Source organism: Budorcas taxicolor, chromosome 18 (assembly GCF_023091745.1).
Source record: "Budorcas taxicolor isolate Tak-1 chromosome 18, Takin1.1, whole genome shotgun sequence".
Lineage (NCBI taxonomy): Eukaryota > Metazoa > Chordata > Mammalia > Artiodactyla > Bovidae > Budorcas > Budorcas taxicolor.
This window is the reverse complement of record NC_068927.1, coordinates 55100618-55122775: the sequence shown is the minus strand read 5'-3', so window position 1 is coordinate 55122775 and position 22158 is coordinate 55100618. Positions and strand designations below refer to the sequence as shown.

General features: G+C 55.3%; 2 protein-coding genes across 3 annotated transcripts in view; one reads left to right on the top strand and one right to left on the bottom strand.

Moving 5' to 3' along the window:
* Window positions 1-1085: 1085 nt before the first annotated feature.
* Window positions 1086-10909, bottom strand: FKRP (fukutin related protein). Its single transcript, XM_052656729.1, has 3 exons — window positions 10876-10909; window positions 9322-9383; window positions 1086-4838 (listed from the first exon to the last, which is right to left on the bottom strand). The coding sequence occupies exon 3, from the start codon at window positions 4797-4799 to the stop codon at window positions 3312-3314; it is 1488 nt and encodes a 495-aa protein (XP_052512689.1). The 5' UTR covers window positions 4800-4838; window positions 9322-9383; window positions 10876-10909; the 3' UTR covers window positions 1086-3311.
* Window positions 10530-22158, top strand: part of STRN4 (striatin 4) — a 24662-nt gene continuing 13033 nt past the window's right edge. For both annotated transcript variants that reach the window (XM_052656728.1, XM_052656727.1), the window contains exons 1-5: window positions 10530-10814; window positions 17579-17682; window positions 18165-18238; window positions 19141-19219; window positions 21286-21483. In XM_052656728.1, the coding sequence (XP_052512688.1) occupies window positions 10530-10814; window positions 17579-17682; window positions 18165-18238; window positions 19141-19219; window positions 21286-21483 (740 nt within the window). The remainder of the gene's footprint in view (window positions 10815-17578; window positions 17683-18164; window positions 18239-19140; window positions 19220-21285; window positions 21484-22158) is intronic.

Here is a 22158-nt window from a genome sequence, read left to right as displayed (position 1 = left end):
ATTTGGGACTTTCCTGGTGGTCAAATGGCTAAGAATCCACCTTCCAGTGCACGGGAAATGGGTTTGATCCCTGATTGTGGAACTAAGATCCCACATTGCGGTAGGCCGCCCTCTTTCCCTGGTGGCTTAGATGGTAAAGAATCTGCTTGCAATGCAGGAGACAAGGGTTCGATCCCTGGGTGAGGAAGATCCCCTGGAGAACGGAATGGCTACCTTAGCTTCTTGCCTGGAGAATTCCATGGACACAGAAGCCTGGCAGGCTACAGTCCTGCCAGGGGTTGCAAAGAGTCTGACACGACTAAGTGACTAACTCTAAGCCCGAGAGCTCTAGAGCCCATGCTCCACAATAAGAGAGGCCTGTGTACCACAAGGAAGACCCAGTGCAGCCAAAATAGCAAATAAATAACAACTTAAAAAAAACCGATAAAAATTTATAATGTGTATTTCAATATGCAGATATGTGGGGCCACCTCCCCAGAAGCTGAGAGAAACCAAACATTTACACCTGTAAAGTAGACAGCTCCCTAGTTGGCTATAAACACGCAATGTAGGTGTCGAGTTACTGAGAACCAGGTGGAACATGATTTTTTGATATTGTTGACAATCCCTGGCCAAGCTTTGAACAAAACCTGATACTTCCCTCATCTTTCATGGTAGTTGCACTTCCTGGAAAATTCAGAACTAGTGAAAGCCGTCCAAAAAGGACTTTGTGTTTGCCCAAGGATAGTCTAGTTCTGGGCTTGGATAATTCTTAACAAGGTTTTTCCAAGTAGGGCTAAAATTTTGTTCATTTGTGCTAATGTGGATGGGCTGGTTGTTGAAATATTGAAAAAGCCTCTGTTCTGGCTGGTGAACAGTATAAGAGTAATTGAGAAAGCAGTAAAATTCAAAAAGACAAATTGCAACAAACGTATTAGTTCAAGTTAGTTGTTGTGATGGGTTTTCTGTCATTCCATTACTTAGCTGAATATAAAGATATTGAACAGACAAAGTGATTACACAATATTTTAAGGGCTAGAAAAGTCTCAAATGTAATTGCTATTAGTTCAGGAACTGCAAACAGAGAATTCGAAAAAAAAAAAAAAACACCAACACACTAAGTTTGAGTCTAAGAGAAATTCTTTATCTACTGAGATCTCAAGTTTCTAATGATTCTCATTTAATGGAAAGTTGCTAGAAGCATTTGATGTGGTTCCTTTCTCAAACCACAGCTAAGAAAAGGTTGTTTTAAATATATATATGTACATATATTTTATGTATATATGCATATACAGCTGTGTCAATCAAGAAGTCACACTAACAATTTCTAAATGAAACAAAACCATTACAATAATTTAAGTGATTTGAGCTTCAAGTTACGTCCTTAGCAACAAGAAGTATGGATATATAGATAATTTTGATCATTTTGAGAATTAAAAAATATTTTTAAAATGTGATACATATATTGATTTATACATTTATATTACCATACCAGTTGCAAAATATTTTGAATATCACCAGTCCTTCATGAATGCCTGATGGCACATCTAGAAACAGTATGTGACAAGGGTCCCTGCTTCGTTGTGTGCAGGTGCCCTGCATATAAGACATTTCCCTGGACTGTGCAGAGAGCCAAGAACATTGTCCAACCGCATCGATAACCTGAAGCATCCCCATAAGTTTCCAGAATTCTGGGAACCCAACAGACTGCCAGCAGTTGGCAGGTTCGAAACAGTGGTTAGAAACAGAGGCTGCATTATAAGAAGTCAGGCTTGGGATGTCTGAGCCTCTGGAGATTGGGCCGAAGTGGCATTTAGCTTCTCTTGCCGGTGAAGCCTTCTCCTCCAAGGGTTTCACACCCGTTCAGAGAAGCAGTGACTTGCCTAAGGTCACAAAGAAAGACAAGAGCCACACTTGGTCCTGACTCACAATCCCTTTACTCCTGCGGGTTGAGGATCAGATCACCGTTACCTAATTCTTGGGTGCATACTGAGGTGCAGGGAAGCAGAGTCCCTCGTGGCCGAAGTTCATAGTAGGAGTACGCAGCAGTCCTTGGATTTGAACCCAGGCCTCTCCCTTTTCAGAGCCTGTGCTCTCAAAGCCAAGTGCACATACCCAAGGGGTGTGCAGGACATGTCACTGGGATAAGGCTGGTCAACAAAGCCCTCTCTTTATTTTTTTATTTAAAAATGGAATAATTTGAGCTGTGTTACTAATACACAGAATGCTAGTATGCCTGGATATAATTTATCAATAAATACACATATTGGAGGTACACGGCCAAACAGGATTTCCTCTGAGGCGCCCGATCACCAGAGGAAGGCTGTCACCGCATCACCTGCTAAGTGGTTTGGCTTCCCCAAGCCCCCACCTTGGGGTACCACATCTGCAAAGACGATGTGGGCAACGGCAATGAAGTCTCCAGACTCACAGCCTGAGTTCGAGTCCCCGACTCTGACACTTCCAAGCTGTCTGACCTTGGACAAGTGACTTTATCAGTTTTCTCCTCTGTAAAATGAAAATAAGAGCAGCTCTCACCTCAGACGGTGGAGGTGAGGGGTAAGTCAGTTACTCCGTGTGAAATGCTGAGAACGAAGCCTGATATACAGTAAGTGCTCAGTAAATGTGAGCTATGAGGACTGTTCACCCTGCCTTGCGAGTGGGCGAACAGGCACAGAGAGCTGAAATAACGAGGTAAAAGTTCAGTGGCCTGGGGCTGGGATCCAGAACCATATCTGCATCTCTGAGCTCTGAGCCTGCTTCCTTCTCTGCAAGATGGGGTGAATAGCAGCATGCACCCCCCAAGGGCTCGCCCAGGAGGGAAGGAGGTCATTTTCTGAAAGAAAAAAAAAAAAGGGTGGTGGTGGTGTGCGGGTTTGTTATCCTGTCCAGCCAGGCGCAAGAGACCAGAGAGAGAGAAGCCAAAGGCTCAAAAGACGTGAAAGCCAGTGGAACACAGGTCCTGGGCTTACAGTCGCTTTGGCTCCAAGGTAGGACAAGGGGGCCCTCTAGTGGCGAAAGCAACCCAACAGCCAAGCGTCCTGGCCTCTGCGCTGGACTCCGCGGAATACCGAAGGAAACCCGAGGCACAGAAAAATTGCAACAAGACAGTCTGACCCCATAACCTACACGCATATTCTCCTTCTCTTTCCAAAACTCTGTCCCAGCCCCGGAGCCCCGGTTCTGGAACTCTTGGGTAGGGCACATCCTTGACATCCGTGGCTGGGCGGTTTCGCATCCCTGTCCCGCCCACCAAACGCCAGCTGCACCAAGCAGAGGACAGCGCCCTGTGCCCGAATGTTCTCCGGACGCCAGGAGCAGGCGCGGCAGCTTCAACTACTTCCCCCCAAACTCAGGAGTGCCGGGTTGGGATATTCGGGGTTCTCGATGACCCCGGGGCCGAACTTGAGCTCCAGGAAGCGTCGGTAGTTGTTAGGCGCCTGCGCCATGAAGCCGGCAAAGGGCAGGGGCACGAGAGGTTGCAGGAAGTGTTCGGGGAACTCGACATCCTGCCGGTGGTCCAGCCATGTGTCCTTGGTCATGACCCCGTTCCGGGGGTAGAAGGGCCACAGGTCCACGTGCAGGTGGTTGCTCTCGCTGTACTGCACGCGGAAGAAGTCACCCTCCACCGCCTTCTCCCACACGAAGCCGCGCTCGTCTACCACCGAGCCTGCCTCAGCACCCCGCAGCTGCTCACAGTTGCCCACGTCCTCCAGGTAGATGCCCAGGTCCACGTCGTAGTCCCATGGGATGATGTCCCCGTGGCGGGCGGCCCCCAGCAGTGAGCCGCCCTCTAGCCAGTAGCGCACGCCGGCTGCCTCTAGCACGCCCACCACGTAACGGGCCGTCTCGCGCAGTGCGCGCAGGCAGCACGGGGGCGTCCAGCGCTCCTCGTACAGGTAGGCCGGCGTGTCAGCCACCACCGTCCCAAAGCAGCGCGGGGTCTCCTTGTTGCAGCCGAACCACTCGAGCCGCCCGCCCTCCCAGCGTACCAGGCGGATGCCCAAAGCCCGCAGCAGCGCCGCCCGCCGTGCGCGCCCCTCGCGCTCCGCCTTCCAGCGCGCGTGGGCCGTGGCCAGCGGAGGCTGGCGCGCCGCGCCGAAGGGCAGGTCCAACATTTGCACCGTCCAGCCGCGGAGGGCGGTCTGCAGGAAGAGGCCGGTGCCCACGGGCCGGGCCAGGGGCGCCGAGAGATTGAAGAGGTCGCGGGCGCGCAGGAGCACCACGGCGTCCCCGTCCAGGGCGTCGCAGCGCGGTGCGAAAGGTGCTGGGCCGTAGTGGGCGGTCCACTCCCGCAGGCTGACGTTCAGGGCCAGGCACCGGGCCGGGTTGGTTGAAGCGACAGGAGCGGCCACCAGGCGTGCGCTGCCCGCTCGGAGCACCTCAACCATGCGCTCCAGCTGGCCTGGTGCTTCGGCTCTCGCGCCGTCGGGCACCAGGGCCACGTACTCGGTGGCCACATAGGTCTCCGGGCGCGAGGCTGCGGCGGGTCGGTCCAGGGCGGGCTGGAGCAGCGCCAGGCGAACGTTGGGAATGCGCGGCAGGGCCAGGGGCGGGTAGGGGAGCGTGTCGGCCACCACCACCATCGGCTGGGCGGGCTCTTGCTGCAGGAAAGAGTCCACCAGCTCGGGTATCGCGTTGTCAAAGGCCTCGAACTCACGCACCAAGATGGTGACACGGGGGCCGGAGGCGGATCCACGGCGGGAACCCCTGGTCCGGGAGCTCCTGGGCTGGTGATGCAGCCATGAGACGTAGAACAGGACCAGCAGGTTGAGGGTGATGGCGGCTGCCAGGGCAGCCTGGCAGCGGGTGAGCCGCATGGGGCTGAAGTCAGGCCCTAGCTGGGCTTCCGGGGTATCCTGGGGTGGGGGCAGTGATAAAAGGGGAGACTGGAACTGGTTGTCAGAAACTCCCCCACCCATCCTCAGCCTTGTCTTCCTCTCCCAGCCCTTTCTTTATTTTTCAGTTCTGACTTTTCCTCCTACAGGAAGCCCTCCCTGATCCCAGGCTGAGTCATGCAACCCCCTCTGGTCTCCTTCAGCCTCCTCCAGGTTCTCTGACTCTAGCTTACCACTCTAATTCATTACAAGTAGGGACCAAGCTCTGTGAGGGGGGTCCAGAGCCTGTCTTGGTCACTGTTGAGTCCCCACAGCCACCCAGCCCAGAGCCAGGGACACACTAGATGCTCAGGAAGTTTTTATCGAATGAACCACCTTCCCGTCTTCCTTGTTCAATCCCACCCTTTTATTCATTGTCAGCTTCTTCAGTTTTGGGTTCAGTTACATATGCCCAGACCCCTTCACTCCCTGCTCTTACCCCAGATCTTTCCTTCCTTTCCCTCCCACACTGTGGCCCTGGGGTCAGAGCTGTGGCCATCCAGCCCCTCTCCCCTGCCGTCTCCTTCTCACTTCCTCAAATCCTGTGCCATCTGGCCATCTCTTTCCTGATGATCAGCCAGATGGTTTTGCAAGAAAAGCTAGAAGTTTTAAGTCAGAAATTCCAATTTGTAATGTTGGCCACTAATTAATTTTCTTTTTTAATGGAATGGGTCAAACTCACAGAAACAGGAAGTAGATGGTGGTTGCCAGGGACCATGGGGGAAGGAGAAAGGGGGAATTGTTAAGTTAATGGGAATGGAATTCCAGTTTTGCAAGATAAAATTTCTGGAGATTGCCTCCCCAATAGTATGAATATACATAACTCTACTAAACCATACGCTTGAAAACTGTTAAGATGACAAATCTTGCTATGTGTCTTTTGTCACAATTAAAAAATCATTTTTTAAAAAGTAGAGTACATGCATGCTAAATCGCTTTAGTCGTGTCCAACTCTTTGTGACCCTATGGACTGTAGCCTGCCACACTCCTCTGTCCATGGGATTTTCCAGGCAAGAATACTGGAGTGGTTTGCCATTTGCTTCTCCAGGGAAACTTCCCGACCCAGGGACTGAAACTGCGTCTCTTACGTCTCCTGCATTTACCACTACAGCCACCTGGGAAGCCGCTCTCCCCACCCCCAAAAAAGTAGAGTGGGCTGCATCAAAGCAAAGGCTGCGCTCCATAGCGCACCGTCTACGGTCCGTTCACTGGTCACATTTCTAGGCAACCCCCAGGTGGCGCTGTCTCCCTATCCTCATCACAACTTGAAGCTTGGGCGGGTTTCCAGCATACAAGGAGTAACTAACTCGCCCCATTTGGAGCAGATACTCAAGAAACAGTTTTCCGATGAAGGATCATCTTAGGTTCAATCCTTCCCAGAAAGGGAGACGTTAGAGCCCCAGCTAATCTTCCTCCCTCCTGAGTACTTCTGACCCCTCCTCTTCATTCCCCCAGCTCCTGCTTCAGTCCAGGTTCACCGAGATGCCCACTCAGCCTCCTCCTGGTCTCCTGACCGAGTCCCTTCCTCATGGTAGCCACAGGGGTCTGCAGAGAGCACACCCTGACCTCTCCTCCTCTTGCTCGGAATCTGCCATGGCTCCCTAGTGCTCTGGGGAGAAAGTCTAAGTTTCTCACAACGTCCCACAAGGTGTGACCTGCCTGCCCAGCTTAAGCCATCTTGGGCTTTGCTTCTGACAGGTCTTATTCACCCCTACCACACACGATTTTTAAATTTTTTCTGGCCATGCTGCCCTGCTTGTGGGAGCTTAGCTCCCTGACCAGGGATTGAACCCAGGCTCACAGCCGTAAAAGCTCAGAGCCCTAACCACTAGACCGCCAGGGAATTCCCAAACAGGCTTATTTCTAAGCCTTTGCATATCCTGTTGCTCCTGCCTGGAAGAGTCTCTCTTGAACACCTTCTCCCCATGCCTCTCTTCCTCTGGAGAACTCCTGCTTATGTTCAGGCTTCAGCTCAGATGCCCCCCTCCTCCAGGAAGCCCTCCCTGAACCACCAGCTGAGTGAGAAATTCCCTCTAGGCTCCCAGAGCCCTTGGGCTCCGTTCTGGTTTGCCACTGTCTGGGAATGGGTCTGTCTGCCCCGACTAGACTGTGAGCCCCAAGAGGACAGAGCCAGGGCTGTCTCGATCACTGCTGTGTTCCTTGCATGCAGCTGGACACCGAAAATGTATCTGGGGAAAAGATGATGACCGGGGGCATGGTTTCTGTGTGTCTGTGTAGCCCACTCAGGTCCCCAGGGCTGCACTGGGGCCATGTACCTGGGGCCCTGCCCTGGTCTCCCTGTCTCCTCTCTTTCACCCACCAGGAACACCCTCCCATCCCCTTCAGCCATCCAGGCCTGCTTGTCCTTCTCTGATCCAATTCAGATGATGCTTAAGAATCTGTGTTGCACTTTCAGAGTGACTTGTTATTCTTCAGGACCCTGGAATTGCCTTCTGGACCTTCCATGAGCCCCTCCTTCCTTTCACCCTTCAGCATCTATTTGTGGAACTCTACAACACAGAGGGCACTGTCCTAGGTACTGGGGACCCAGCCGTGGAGACATAAGAGACAGATAAGACTCCTAAGCTTGGACAACGCACATTACAGTAGGGGAGGAAACTTTAAACCACAGAATGTTCGGGGTCTTAAAGACCTGAGAGTTTCAGCACTCAGGTACACAGAAGCACAGAACAGACCCTCAGGTGGTTCCAGAATCATCTACCAATTCTAAAGAGACCATCCTGGGACTTCCCTGGTGGTCTAGTGGTTAAGACTCTGCGCTTCCAATGTGGGTTCAATCTCTGGTCAGGGAACTGAGAATTGCACATGCCGCCGTGTGGCCAAAAAGTAAAAATGAAAAACTGAGGATCGCTTGGCTTCACTTACAAAAAAATAGAGACCATCCTGCTGCTTCACCCTTGTCCTCTATGGTCTGGGTCCCCCTCAGAGCCCAGAGGGATCCTGTTCGACCTTGAATTAGATCCTGTCCTGCCTGCATCTGCTCTCAAACCTTCTGTGGCTGGAGACTCACTCAAATGGAGGGCCAGAATCTTCACTGGGACCCACAAGGCCCCACGTGATCCCTGCCCTCTCCCACTCAGCTGCAGCTTGTTCCCTCCGACTGGACGCTCTCCCGGCCCGGCAGCAGCTGGATGCCCCCCACCCAGGCCCGCCAGCCATCAGATCTTGGCCCCTTCCTTTGGCAACCCTACTTAAAGCGCCTCACCCTAGCACCCCCATACTTCCTATGTCTTTCTTCCTCTCCCAGTAGTTCTCATGTAGATGTGACTTATCTTATGTCTTGCTTTGTCTGTTCTGTTTCATGTTGTATACCCGGAACATGGCTCAGTACCCTGCCCACTCCAGGTGCTCAATAGATTTGCGTGGAAAGAATGACTGATTCCTCTTATTCAAATGGGAAACATGAGCCCCATAGAGAGGAAGGCCAGAGGGAGCAGAATCCAGGTCTCCATCCCCTGGCCCTGACTCTCACTAGGCACTGTCTGGCTGACTCTGGGCCAGGAGGCGCCCAATAGAACACAGGACAGGAGCTGGTTTCTCAGAGACCAGTGGTGTGAGAGCCAAATGAGGAGGCGATGGGACCAGTGAAGAAAGAGGTCTCATCTTGTTCCGTGACAAGGTCAGTCTTGGCTTCCCCAACTGTAAGGACTCAAAAACACTGGGGCCAAGGGGATGAAATGAGGCTTCTGAAAGATCATAACAGGATCATAATAATATCAACAATTCTAGCCACTCATGATGTGCCAGACTGTATTCTAAGCATTTTACCAGTATCAACTTATTTAATCTTCACATTTGATCACACTAAAAGATGAGGAAACTGAGGCACAGAAAAGTGAGGTCACTTGCTTCAGGTCACACAGCGGGGAAGTGGCAAACCCAGGATTGGATTGGGAAGCTGGGTTCAGAGTTGTGATTTTAGCCAATAAACTTGGCTGTCTCTTTTGGGTCCACAAAGATAGTCCAATTCAGCCCATCTTCAGTGAGACAACCCTCTTTTCCCAGCCCTCACCTAACAGGTGCTTTCAAAGCTGAATATGGCCCGTTAATTAATTAACTCGTCACTCAACAAACAGGTATTTATTGAGTGTCCTCTATGTTCTGGAGACCCGGGATGAACCAGACAGTGGTTGGGCATGTCCTTCCAGAGGTTGCAAGACAGACAAAATCCCTGCAAACAACTTACAGATAGAGCAGGAAAACAAAAGGGGGTGTGAGAGAGAAAAAGTGGTCAGGTGAGGAGAGGACTGTTAAGCTGAGACTGTCCTGCCATTGCCCACGAAACAGTGTAAGGGGATCTATGCTCACTTCAGGCCAGGCTTCACCTGGCTGCAGCTGTAGAATGGTAATGTAATGGATAAAGAAAACATCTGACGTGTGGAGAAACCTTTGGGGACAAGGGCAGTTTCCCTGTGAGTGCTGGTAACACTGAGAGATTTCTTACCTTTTAGGTTGCAGGATAAGGGAGCTTCAGGGGAGCGGTTCCAGCCCAGCTCAGCTGCATCGCTGAGGAAGGAGAAACCAGGAGACCCCAAATCAATTTCACACAATAGAACACAATTTCATCTCACCTACAAAAGTGAGATGGGAAGGATGTCATAGCAATGTATAACCACCTCTTCTTTCATAAATATGCCCAGAAAGGTAAGACTAGAAGTGACAGAAGGTGTTACCATGACAACCCCTTCCCTAGATCCACTCCATCCTGAGAGACAATCTTAAAATGTCCTTTACCTTGGTAGGTCTTAGGGTCACTGGAAGGGGGACTGCCCCCATTACCATAGTAACCAGGACTTGGCTTTGCTTGTTTCTCACCTCTCTGGGGATGGTCCAGGCCTTGTAACCATAGCAACTACTTCTCAGCAGAGCATCTCCTCTAAATAAAAACACCTGGTTGGTTTAGTCCACAGACCTCCCACGATGGGAAAGGGGAGATGGTTACCATGGTAATGCCAACTGTGTGGCTGGGGGGGAGGGGCTGGGAAAGAGCTGCTTCCCTCAGCACTGTCCTTGGGGCTGGGGTCCTTTCTACCTGAGTGCTGGGTGAGGTTGCCATAGTAACCGATGTGGGTAGGGGCATAAGGACCACCAGAGACTTGGGTTACCTTAGCAACCTCTTCCTGGTGCAGGGCCAGGAGAGAGTTGGAGCTCCATAACCACAAAGGTGGAAGGGAGAGGAGGCTAAGGGTGTTGCAGATTGGGAGGAGTTACCATGACAACCGACCTGGGCCAGAAATCAGGATGGGGCCATTGCTGAAACCACCCCTGGTGGTCGTTCTTTCCCTCAAAGAGTGACAGTGATTGTGGAGGAGAGTGCTATTTGGGTCTGGAGAGGGCTAGAGTCTTTCTTTGGGGTGAAACGGGAGGAGGAGGGTAGAAAGCGGTCCCCCGCCAAGCACCGCGTTTCCCAGGGACGACCCTCGCGCGGAGCCTGGGTCGCGTTTGCCCTCCTCCGGGCGCGCGCCCCCTTTCTGCCCCGCGCCCCCTCCCACGCGCGCGCCTTCGGGGTCGACCCGGGTGGGCGAGGCGCGCGCCCGACTTCGTTCCCGTCACCCGCCCCCCTCGGCCCGCGCCGAGCGCGCGCGCGAGGGCTGGCGCGGCCGCGCAGGCGCGCGAGGCACAGCGGGCGCGCGGGCCGGCCCCGGGGCCTCCATGATGGAGGAGCGAGCGGCCGCCGCCGTCGCCGCCGCCGCCTCCTCCTGCCGCCCGCTGGGCTCCGGCGCGGGCCCCGGCCCGACGGGGGCGGCCCTGGTCTCCGCCCCCGCCCCCGGGCCCGGCCCGGCTGCCAAGGGAGGCGGCGGCGGCGCAGGCAGCCCGGGTCCCGCAGCGGGACCGGAGCCCCTGAGCCTGCCCGGGATCCTACACTTTATCCAGCACGAGTGGGCGCGCTTCGAAGCGGAGAAGGCCCGCTGGGAGGCCGAGCGCGCCGAGCTGCAGGTGAGCACCGCCCCGGGACCCCCGGCCCCCGCCCGCCCGGCCCGGCCCGGCCCAGCCTCACCCGCCGCCGCCGCCGCCGCCATCTTGGAGCAATGGCCGCCGGGACGGCCGGGGGGGGGCGGGCGGGGACGGCGACCGGCCGGGAGCCGGAGTGAGGGGCCGGCCGAGGGGCGGCCGGCGGCGGCGGGAGGGCGGCCCGCGCGGTCGCCGGGAGGAGGCGGCGCGGGGCACCCGGGCCTGCTGGGAGCGGGAGCGAGCCGGCCGGCGGGAAGGTTCCTGGGAGAGTGGCCGCGGAGCCCCGAGGGGCCCCAGGAGAGCTCCGCGAAGCGTTGGGAGGGGATGAGGGGTCTGGCATACGAGTGAGCCAGCAGCTCCCAGGGTGCCGCACGAGGGACTCCCCATTCCGCCCGCGACCAGGTGCGCGCCGGAGGCGGAGCCCGATGGACCCCGGGGGGGGGAGAGGGGCGTCGGGGGTGACTGGGATCAGCCGGGGGCGAGAGCGGGGCGGGGAGCCCGTGTGAGTCGAGAGAGGAAGTCAGGGAGCCCGGGACGCGTGTGTGTTTCGGAGCGTTGGGACTGGAGGGACTGAATGACGGCGGTGTTGAGGACTCCAAGGATGCGGAGCAAGGTCTCCAGGCGCGAGGTGGGGGGCGTGAAGGTGTGTGTCCTCTCCTCTGAGGAGGAAACTTTGGGGAGCCCTGGCAGGCCTGGCTTCCGAGTGCAGGGGAGGGGTCCCAGGGTTGGAAGCACGGATGGAGCCCGGACGTGAGCCAGGAGCCTGTGTTGGAAGAGAACGGAGAGCCGAAACTCTTTGGGGATGTGGGGGCCCCCGCCGTGAGGTGGGAGGTGAGGTGTGTGGGATGTCAGATGGAGAACCCCCGAACTGGAGTATGGGAGGGTCAAACTTGGCCAGCTGTGGAGAGGGGCGGTGGGATGGAGACAGTGAAGAGGAATCGGGGAACCTGGGGCATGGCAAGGGGAGCCTTTTTGGAGAGCAGGAAGACAGCCAGAGGAAACATTTAAGAAGGATCCTGGGGTGGGAGGTGTTTGTGGAAGTTTCTGGGAAAAGATCCTATGGTTTGTGGAGTAGATTGAGGGAGGAAGGTGTCCTGAGATGTTTGGAAGAGGCTGAGGAGCTGGGCTGGGTTTTGTGACCTTGAGAAGTGTGGGTCGATTGGCAGAGTGTCCTGAAGAGCCTGGGTATCCCAGTGGCGAGGATTTGGAGGGTTGGGGCATTGTTAGTAGAAGTCGGTATCTCCTTCTAGCATCTGGTCTTTCCTCTTTTGAGTTGCTGTTTCATATCTGGTTGAGGTGGGGACCCAAGTAAATAACCAGATTAGAATTTTCTCCCTAGGATGATTAAAGAGAGCATCCCACACTTCTCCCACCCCGAAAGGGATCTTCACTGTGTGGTGGCTGAGGCTTGGGGTTAGGGTGGGCAAGAGCCTTACGTAAGTACCCCTTGCTATGATATCCCATCTGTACGTCTTATTAGATCTTCTCAATACCCCCATTGTGGAGACAGGGCCAAGGACGTTGCCCTTATTTAGCAATTATAATAGCAGCTGCTGTTTATTGAGTTTGTATTATGGGCGAGACACTGTGTTAGACACAGCAGATACATGGTATCACTTAGTCCTTGCAACATTCTGGGAGCGTGAGGGATGTTATTCCCCTTCCCTTCCTTTTCAAAAATAAAAGAGGAAGCGGAGACTTTGAGAAGGTCAGTCGTATATCAAGGATCATAGCCTGTGGGTGGCAGGGGTGGTCTGTGGACTTTCAAGCCCATACCTGTCTGACGCCCAGGACAGATGACAAGCTTGTTTCAGGGAAGCTCAGTGACCTTCCCAGGGTCATCCAGGCGGTCATACCAGACGAGGGTACCCTACAGCACCCACCACGCCGCTGCCTCACCTTTGAGACCAGCAAGAGGAACGATGTGTCCAGGCTCCAGCGTCGTTTACTTTGTACTCCTTTGTTGTTATTGTTCTGTTACATTAGTAAATTTCAAGGATCTCAGAAGTGCCTGTGTGTATAGATGTACACACACCCCCAAGTAAGTGAGAAGGGAAAGAGCCACTCCCCGAAACCCTATTATTGCTATAAAAGTAATTCAGCTCTGTGTGTGTAATATATGAAATCCTATTCAGTTCAGTCGCTCAGTCGTGTCTGACTCTTTGTGACCCCATGGACTGCAGCACGCCAGGCTTCCCTGTCCATCACCAGCTCCTGGAGTTTACTGAGACTCATGTCCCTCGAGTCGGTGATGCCATCCGGCCATCTCGTCCTCTGTCGTCCCCTTCTCCTCCCGCCTTTTACATCCTATTATATGCATCACTTTGTGACTTATTGTCACGTACTTATATATCTTTGAGTTTCTTTCATATGAGCACACAGAGCGCTTATTATTTTGGGGAACTGCACCCCGCCAGTGTCTGCGCCACAGCTCATTTAGTTTGTGTCCCCTTGATGGATTTTTTGGTAGTTTCCACTTTTTGCCCATTGGAAGTGGCCGCAGCGACTGTCCTCGTATTCCCTCCTGAGTGAGTGTACAGCAGAATAAACAGGTGGGGTGGTAGAACAGACGTGTTTATAAACTGGTGATTGGTTCTGCCAAGTTGTCCCACATTTACACTCCCCGCAGCAGCACCTCTTTTTATACACTTTTACTTGAGCACTTATCACTTAGAGAGGTGTGACTTCTCCCGCGAGAGCCTTCAAGGCCTGGACTGCGTCAGATTTTCCCCATAAACCCCGAATACCTCTTCTCCAAATAGCTTCTTTGTGCAGCTGCTCCTGGCACCAGACAGTCAGTGTGGGGGAATGGCAGAAAAGGCAACTTCTTGGGAGGTCCTGCCAGGAGGCGCCTGGAAGATGGGAGCAGGAAGCTGGCATCGTGGGGGGATTCAGAGAAGGAGGTGGTGAGGTTTCTGCCCTTCAGAAACTTCCAGGCTAACAGAGAAGGCTGGTTTGCGCAGGGGGTTACAGAGGTTCACACGCAGTTGAGGTTTCAGTGGTGTGGCTGTGGCACTTCTGCAAAGGGCAGTGAGCTTTTTTGAGGACAAGAGGAACCTTGAGGGGTGGGGGTGGGGTCTGACTGGACATTCAGGGAAGAGCAGGGGCAGCGAGTACACTGCTGCAGGTGCAGAAGATGGGGAGCTGGTCCCTGCCCCCTGCGCCCCCACCCCCCACCCCCGCCAGCCTCACAAGGAGCTCTGAGGGATCCACAGGGACTCAACCCTGCCAGAGCCTGGGGAGGAGGGAGTGGAGTGCAGGAGACACAGGGCCAGATGGTACTGAAGGGACCGGGAGGGGTGGGACAGAAAGCTTGGGATGGGGAGAGTCAGCAAGGGCTCGCGGGAGGACTGAGATAGCCAGGTTCCTCCTGTGCCGCCTGGATGGGGAGGGAACAGCCGGAGGAGAGGCGGCCGCCCTGTCTCAGTGGCAGTGGGTGGAGGTGCTGGTTGGGTAGAGAACTTGCAGATCCCAGCCTTGCCTGCTGGCCCGGCAGGTCAGGCAGCCGCAGCCATGTGGCTGTGACCGCAGGTGTGCGCAGGGTGGGAGGGCCAGGCCCCCAGTGCTTCCCCTCTCTGTGGCATTCCACCAGCTCAGGACCCTTCACCCACGTGTTTCTGGTTCTCCTTCTCCTTTCTTTGCTGGAGGAACTGGGGAGGGGACCACAGAGCAGAGTGATATTCTTCCGTCATCACTGGATGGGCGCTCAGGGAGCAAGGGGGGCCGTGGGGGGCGAGCAGGTGTGAGGTCTGGGCGTGACTCTGACCCTGCTTCTCCCCCTCCACTTTCTTCCCCCACAGGTGAGGGCCACCTCCTTAGTACCCTAAACCCACTCCTCACCCCCACTGCCTGATCCTGGTTTGAGCCCCTGTCATTTCTCCCTGGGATCTGCCTCCTTCTGTGACTGGTTTCTAGGCCTTTGGCTTGGCCCTCTCCCTGCCCCAAATTTGAGCAAGTTTGATGATATCTGCTGAAAAAGCCCTTCCATAGCTTCCCCTGTGCTCCTAAGGTGAATTTCAAACTTGTTTGCATGATCTGTGATTCTTTGTAAGGCTGACAAGCTTCTCTGACTTCCCTCACTAACCCTTTTACGCATTCTCAGATGGAGCCATGCTGGCCTTTTTAGAGTTTGCCGCTCTCTACCAGCTGCGCGCTCCGCCCCTGGCCCCCTGCTAACCAAGCTCAGGTCTCAGCTGAACTGTCACTTCTTCACCTAGGTGTCCCTCCTCCCCACCCTCCTCTGCTCCCTCCTGGGGTCCGAGTCGAGTCTTGTGTTAGCTGTGGCTGCTCATGCCGGCCCATGCCCTGGACTGAGGGCTCTGTGGGAGCAGGAGGTGCTTATCTTCTCTGTTACTCCGCCAGCCCTGCACCCTGAACCTGTCCCATCACGGGCGGGTCACCAGTGTCCAGTGGGGAGCGCCTGTGGGCTCAGCAGGCAGGGGAGGCACCTGGCAGCAGAAACTTGTGGATGGAAGCCCAGAGGGGCGAGGGCGCAGGGAGATGGGAACCCGGGGCATGTGTTTGGTGATCAACCTCGTCTTCTCCACCACTCCCCTCACCTTCTAAAACTCCAGACAGCATTGATTTGGGTGGCTGAGAAGATCCACGAAGGACATAAATTCAGACTCTGAAGATGTTGATCACATGTATGTCTGCCTGTCTGGTCTTGGATTTTTATGTACATATGTGTTGATTTAAATGTAGGGAAAAGAAGTATTGGGAGGAGTCCCTTTCTCTCAGTGGACAGGTGAGGTTTATTTTCCGTAGCACACCTGCGACAGGTATTTATTTGTTCACTGCTGGTCCCACACCCTCCTCTAAAATATGAACTTCATCTTGTTCAGTTCTCTGTCCAGGATTGTATCTGATGCATAGTAAGCATTTGTGGAGGGAATGAAAGATACTTTTGTTGTGCGTTAATATATGCAAAGGAAGGAAGTCTATCCTTGCGATTATACTTATGGGGTAAACTCCTTAGAAGTGGAACTGCTAAGACCAAAGGAGTGTGTATTTGACGTGTTTGTGGATATGGCCAGATTGCCTGCTGGAGGGGCTTGTGAACTTGTGGCCCGCTGGCAGTGTCTGAGTGTGCCTTTTCCTCTGGCCCTGCGCTCAGGCCCATGCTCAGCAGTGCTCAGCCCACATGTGATTCTCTGCTGACCTGAGGGAGAGACCTGGTCCCTGGAGCAGGAGGCCAGTGATGGGAGGCATTTGGGCACAGGGCCGTGTGGGGCACAAATGCCCAGGGCAGGGAGGTCAGGGCTCCTCAAGCCCCAGGCCGAGGAGGAAGCATGTTCATGGGTATCTGAGAGGCCACTGACCGCGGACAGTCCTGGAGCAAGGCTTTGGGAATGTTCACCACCTGGCAAAGGTGTCTAGGGACTCCTGAGGGAGCTGCGGAAGTTCTTCAGCAAGCACATGATGTGTGAGGGTTGGCTCCAGGACGACGCAGCTGCCAGGGGGGCAGGAGGCCTATCAGCCACGGACACCTCTGCTCAGTGGTCTCAGGTCTCAGGGATCCTAGCTCCTGTGAAGAACTGGGCCCCGGGACTTTTCTGGTGGTCCAGTGGTTTAGAATCTGCCTTCCAAAGCAGAGGATGCGAGTTTGATTGCTGGTCAGGGAACTGGGATTCTACATGCAGCGAGGCAGCTAAGCCCACAAGAGAAGCCTGTGGACCACAAGGAAAGATCTCGCGTGCCTGCATGCCAGAACTGAGACCCAGTGCAGCCAAATAATTAAGTACTTTGAGAGAATAAAAATAACAAGAGGTGGGAGCTGGCATTTGTTAGCCCTTCGTCTGTGCCAGGCTTTGGACTGAGAACAACCTAACACATGAGGGGCAGGCACTCTGAGGGGCACTCTCAGGAGCCCCATTTTCTGGAAGGGGAAGGGGAGGTTCAGAGAGGGCTGGTTCAGAGAGGGAAGGGGAAGGGGAGGTTCAGAGAGGGCCTAAGATTGTGCCTCGCGGAAGTGGCCGAGCCAGGTCTGAAGCTCGGGTGGTCCCAGCCTGGGTCAGAGGAGCACTTGAGGGGAAGCCAGGGGGGAGCACGGCACTCAGGGCTCTGGCACTAGGCTTCCGGAACATGGTCGGGGGCCAGGAGCCTGCCTCGAAGGCCATTGGTGTCTCCAAAAGGCCTGTTGACAAGCCAGAGCAGATGGGGACAGACTGGGCCAGCAGACGGTGTGAAGTGGCTGGCAGGGGCCTGGGGTCATGTCTGTGACATGTCTGCCTTCCTCTGGGCTGACTCCCCTAGGACGGTTGGTCCCCACCATGGAGGTCAGGCGGTGAAGCTGTTGCGCGGGAGCCGAGCCAAGCCACCCACTCCTGTCCCTAGACTCCAGAAGCAGCTTCCCACACCCCCCAGAGACAGAAGCTCTGCTTGAACAGTGCCATGCCACCTCCCCCAGCCACCTCGGGGACGGCGCCTGCCTAGGGGTGGGGGAGGAGGCGCCCAGGCCTCTTAATATCTACCGCCCCCACCTTCTCCCCAAAGGTGGGGGCCCAGGGAGCCCCAAGCTGTTCCCATTTAGTCTCTCTTCAGTCGTTTCATCGCGGGTGACAGGGAAACAGATCCAGCCGCCCTCTCATTGCTCCGCTGAACCCTGGCTCAGGGTCTCCACGCTTGAAGAACTGGCTGCTGTGTGTCCGGGGGTGGAGGTGCTGGAGCTGCCTGCCCCGAGCGAGCACAGGACACAGGTCGGTGAGCCTGAGCCCTGCTCTTCCCCGCCCTCTTCTGTCCGCCCGCAGGCTCAGGTGGCCTTCCTTCAGGGAGAGAGGAAGGGGCAGGAGAATCTCAAGACGGACCTGGTGCGGCGGATCAAGATGCTGGAATATGCGCTGAAGCAGGAGAGGTGAGCCCTGCCATGCCCTGGCTGCCTGCCTTCAGGGGTCGAGCCCCTGGGAGCATCCTCTCCTCCATCACTCAGTACTGCATGGTCCAGGAGAGGGGGGCAGAGCAGGCCCTCGTGGGTGGGGTTCAGGGCAGACCGCGAGCAACGGCTTCATCATGGCAGCGGCCCACCACGTGGTAGATGCCACACAGTCCTTGTCTCATCCCTCCCTTCCAGGGGCCTGATGGGTGCAGGTGAGGCTTCTGGAGGGAGAGGACTTCTTCGAGGACTCTGGAGCTGGGACGGCAGCCTGGTGTGCCCGGCTCCCAGCAGCGGGCTCGCCACGGTGCCGTCTGTGCTGCCGCCTCCGCCACGGCTGCTTCCCAGTCGGGCAGGGCGGAGGGCGGAGGAAAGCGAGAACCCAGGCTCTGGGATTCTGGAGGCGAGGGCTGGCCCTGTCGACGCTTCGGTGCCTCTCATTCTTTCATCATTTGACCTTTCAGGGCCAAATACCATAAATTGAAATTCGGGACAGACCTGAACCAGGGGGAGAAGAAGCCAGAACTGTCGGAACCAGGTACCCACGCCAGCCTAATCCTTCCCGCATGCCCGCCCCCTGCAAACCTAGCGTGACAGAGCAGAGATGGACCCCCAAGCCTCAAATGCTCCAAGGAGAGCAGCTTGGCTGGGACCGGGAATGGTCGGGTCTCATTCTTGGTGCCCAGTCTTGGGGGGGCAGGGGGCAGGGAAGGCCTGGGAGTCCTGCCCGCTGTCCCTCTGTCTGTCTGAGGCAGACAGACACACGAGGCCCCTGGGAGTCGGAGCTCCTAGAAAGAGGCATCAGTCCATCCTCGGGGCAGTAGGGAGGGTGTCCAGGAGCGCGGAGACATGGAAGAGAGTGGTGTGCTCACAAGGTGAGGCTGACGGTGGCCGTGGTTCTTCATGTCGGACGCCGACCAGAGTGCCTTCCCCAAGGACAGGGGTCTGTGTTGACCGATACAGTCCAGGCACCTAGCCGGCCACATAATAGATGCCCAGTAAATATTTGATGAGGAAAGTAAACAGGCTGCCTCATTCAGTCCTCACAGCAGTCCCAAGAGGTGGGTGCTGTTATTGTTAACTTCGTTTCTCAGATGAGGAAACTGAAGCTCAGAGGATAAACCGACCTGCTCAGGCCACATAGCCGGGAAGCGGCCGAGGCGGGCCAGTTGTCTGCCCGTTCGTTCAGAGCCCAGCCCGTTTCCTGTGTGGGGAAACAGCAGGACAGGGTCTGAAGACAGTCCGGGGACGGTCTGGGGAGTGACCCAAAGAGATCAGAGAGGAGGAGGGCCGGGGGGAGGGGGACTCCAGGCCCTCACGGCACGTGGCTCCGCAGTGACCGACTTGGGTTTGAGGGTGAGGACAGGGCCTGTGGAGGAGGTGGTGGGCGCCTGGGTGGTGCCCTCGAGACAGCCCACCTCCTTTCTCTCCACCCTGCAGTCTCCAATGGCCCCGTGGAGTCGGTCACCCTGGAGAACAGCCCGCTGGTGTGGAAGGAGGGGCGGCAGCTTCTCCGACAGTGAGTGCGCGCCGGGCCAGGGCGGAGGCTGGGCCGGGGAGATAAGCCCGGGGACGCCACAGTCCTTCCTGTCCCCATTGGGGACCGAGAGCTCTCAGGATCCCTGCTGGCCACAGCTGAGAGGGCCCTTCACCCTGTGGGGGCGGAGCGCGGGAAGACTCCTGGCAGGAGGCAGCCCTGGGGGACCCCCACACTTGGAAAGCAATCCCACATACCCTTTATTCCCCCCCAGGGTGTAATGTTAAAATTTTTTTGCTTTTCATTAGAGAGATATGTGTGTTTTAGAAAACTTGGGAAACAGGAAAACACAGAAAAGAACAAAAATCACCCATAATTCCACCACCCAGGGAATTTCATGCCCCTGTAAACATTTTGACACACAGGCTTTCTCTTCTGTATATATGTATTTGTGTGTCTGCGTGTTTTATAAAAGCAGGGGTTCCCCCTTTGTATTGTTTCATAAGGCATTGCTTTTAAGTGTTGAACGTTTTTCCGCATAAATTAGTTATGTTGCATCATTTCAAGACCCATGTAATCGTCTGTTATGTGGATAATCATAATTTCCTGTGGCCAGTCTCTTCTTGTGTATTTTGTTGAAGGCATTTTTTTAATTGACAGTGTGACAAACACCAGGAAGTTATTTGTCCATATCCTTGATTTCCTTATGCTAAACGTCAGAGAGGGTAGTTGCAGTTGGTAGCTTAAAGGGCGTGCAGGCAGTGATGACAGAAGGATTGTCCCAGCCGACGCCTGCCAGGTACCTGTTATGTGCCCAGCACTGGGCTAAACGCCTGGCACACAAGGATTCCTCACGGGAATCCCCGGGCAGTGTAACTGCTAGTGTTTCCCTCATTTTCACAGGTGAAAAAAACGAGGTGAAGAGAGGGCATCTGTGCAGAAGGTCCCAGCTAATAAGTGGAGGGTCTGACGTGTGATCTTAGGAACCCGTCCCCCGAGCCCAGCTCCTTCCACCCCACCTCCCCTGCTTCCCCCGCCTCTCCCTGGTGGTGGGGGCAAGGGAGCCTCAAGACAGGCATGAACGTGCCCAAGATGGTGTGTCTGTTGTTGCCCAAGGGGCAAGGTCACGGTCAACAGAAAAGGCTCTGCGGGCGCCCCCTGAGGACCAGCCAGGGATTCCTGTCTCCAGTGATTTGAAGCCACAGATACCCATAGTTGAATTTTTTCCGTTTTTTTTAGCCCTTAGGCCAGTCTCAGCTGGCTTCAGATTTTGTAATCCTGGGGGTAATAAATGCTCGTGTGTAGAGTAAATGACAGAAGTTCCTACTGGCATCCCTAATCTCACTCCGCAGAGGAGATCACTGCTCTGAAGTTCAGTGCGTTTCTTTCTAGGCCTGGTGCGGGGCATGATGCAAATGCGTGTTTGTGTGTGGTCTATCCTTAGAGGCACATGCTTTTTTTTTCTATGAACACTTGAATTGTAAGGAACACTTAACTTACAGTTTCCGTCGTGCTATTTATTTAGCAGGCCCTTTCCTCTTTGGGCTTCCCAGGTGGCTCAGTGGTAAAGAATCCGCCTGCAATGCAGGAGCCATTAAGAGACATGGGTTCGGTCCCTGGGTCGGGAAGATCCCCTGGAGAAGGGACGGCACCCTGCTTCAGTATTCTTGGACAGAGGAGCCTGGTGGGCTACGGTCTGTGGGCTCACAAGGGATCGGACGCAACTGAGCACGCAGTGAGCACTTGGCACTCTGCCGCGTTTATCCCGTGCCTACTGTCCCACCAGCAGTCTACTTCCGCAATCCTCACCAGCAGACATGTGGGTCGGCCCCTGCCTTTAGGCCCCCCAAATGTACATTGTCTCTGCGAGCATCTGCGACAGCACGATGCCCACGTAGAAAGGCTTCCACTGGGAGTAGTCTCGAAGGGGAAGCAGCAGGGTCAGGGGAACGCTTATGTGAGATTGCTGTGTGTTGCCTTCAGCTGCTTCTCCAAAAGGGCTGGCCCAGCTTGCATCTGCCCCTGCGGTATAGAAAGGAGCCATGTGGTGCCTGACCCACCCCTGTTCCGCCTCCCCCACCGACCTGTCCTCGTTCTGCCTCCCGCAGGTACCTGGAAGAGGTCGGCTACACCGACACGATCCTGGACATGCGGTCCAAGCGTGTGCGCGCCCTCCTGGGCCGCTCGTTAGAGCTCAACGGGGCCCCCGAGCCCAGCGAAGGGGGCCCTAGGGCCCCACCGGCCCCCGGGGGGCTCAGCGGCGGGGAGTCACTGCTGGTGAAACAGATTGAGGAGCAGATCAAGAGGTGAGCCCTGGGGTCTGGAGGGTGTCTCTCCACCCCTCCCCCCCATGAGGCCGGTCCATGATCTGGGGTCGCATCCTTCCTGGAGTGTATCGTGGGTTCCTCTGCTCCAGAACCCTCTGTCCATCCCTTACAGGATGTGCAGGCTCTGTCCTGGGTCCCCCTGGGTGGCCCTCCCCTCGCGTCACCTCCGTGCTGATACACTCCACAGTTCCCCTCCGGTCCGGCCCTGCCTGAAGCTCCGGCCTGCATGCTCCCCATCAAACGCCACGTCCCTGCTGAAGGCAGCCCTGGGCCCACGCCAGGACCTGGGGAGCGTAGCACGACATGTGGTCACTGTTCCCCGGGGAGCTTTCCTGTGTTCATTCTCTCATCAGTAGCTGTTGTTTGTCAGAAAATAACTAAATTGCTGATGACGTGAGGAGGTCTATGAAAGGCAGTGAGAGAGCGATGGGAGGGGGCTTCCCTGCAGTCCAGTGGTTAAGACTTTCCCAGGTCTAGAGCTAAGATCCCACCCACATGCCTCGCAGCCAAAAGCCCAAACATAAAACAGACACGATAGTATAACAAAGTCAGTAAAGACTTTTAAAACCATCTACATCAAAAAAGAAAAAAAAAATCTCAATTTAAGGGAAAAAAAGAGATGGGAGAAGCAGTACTGCTTAGGACAGGATGACG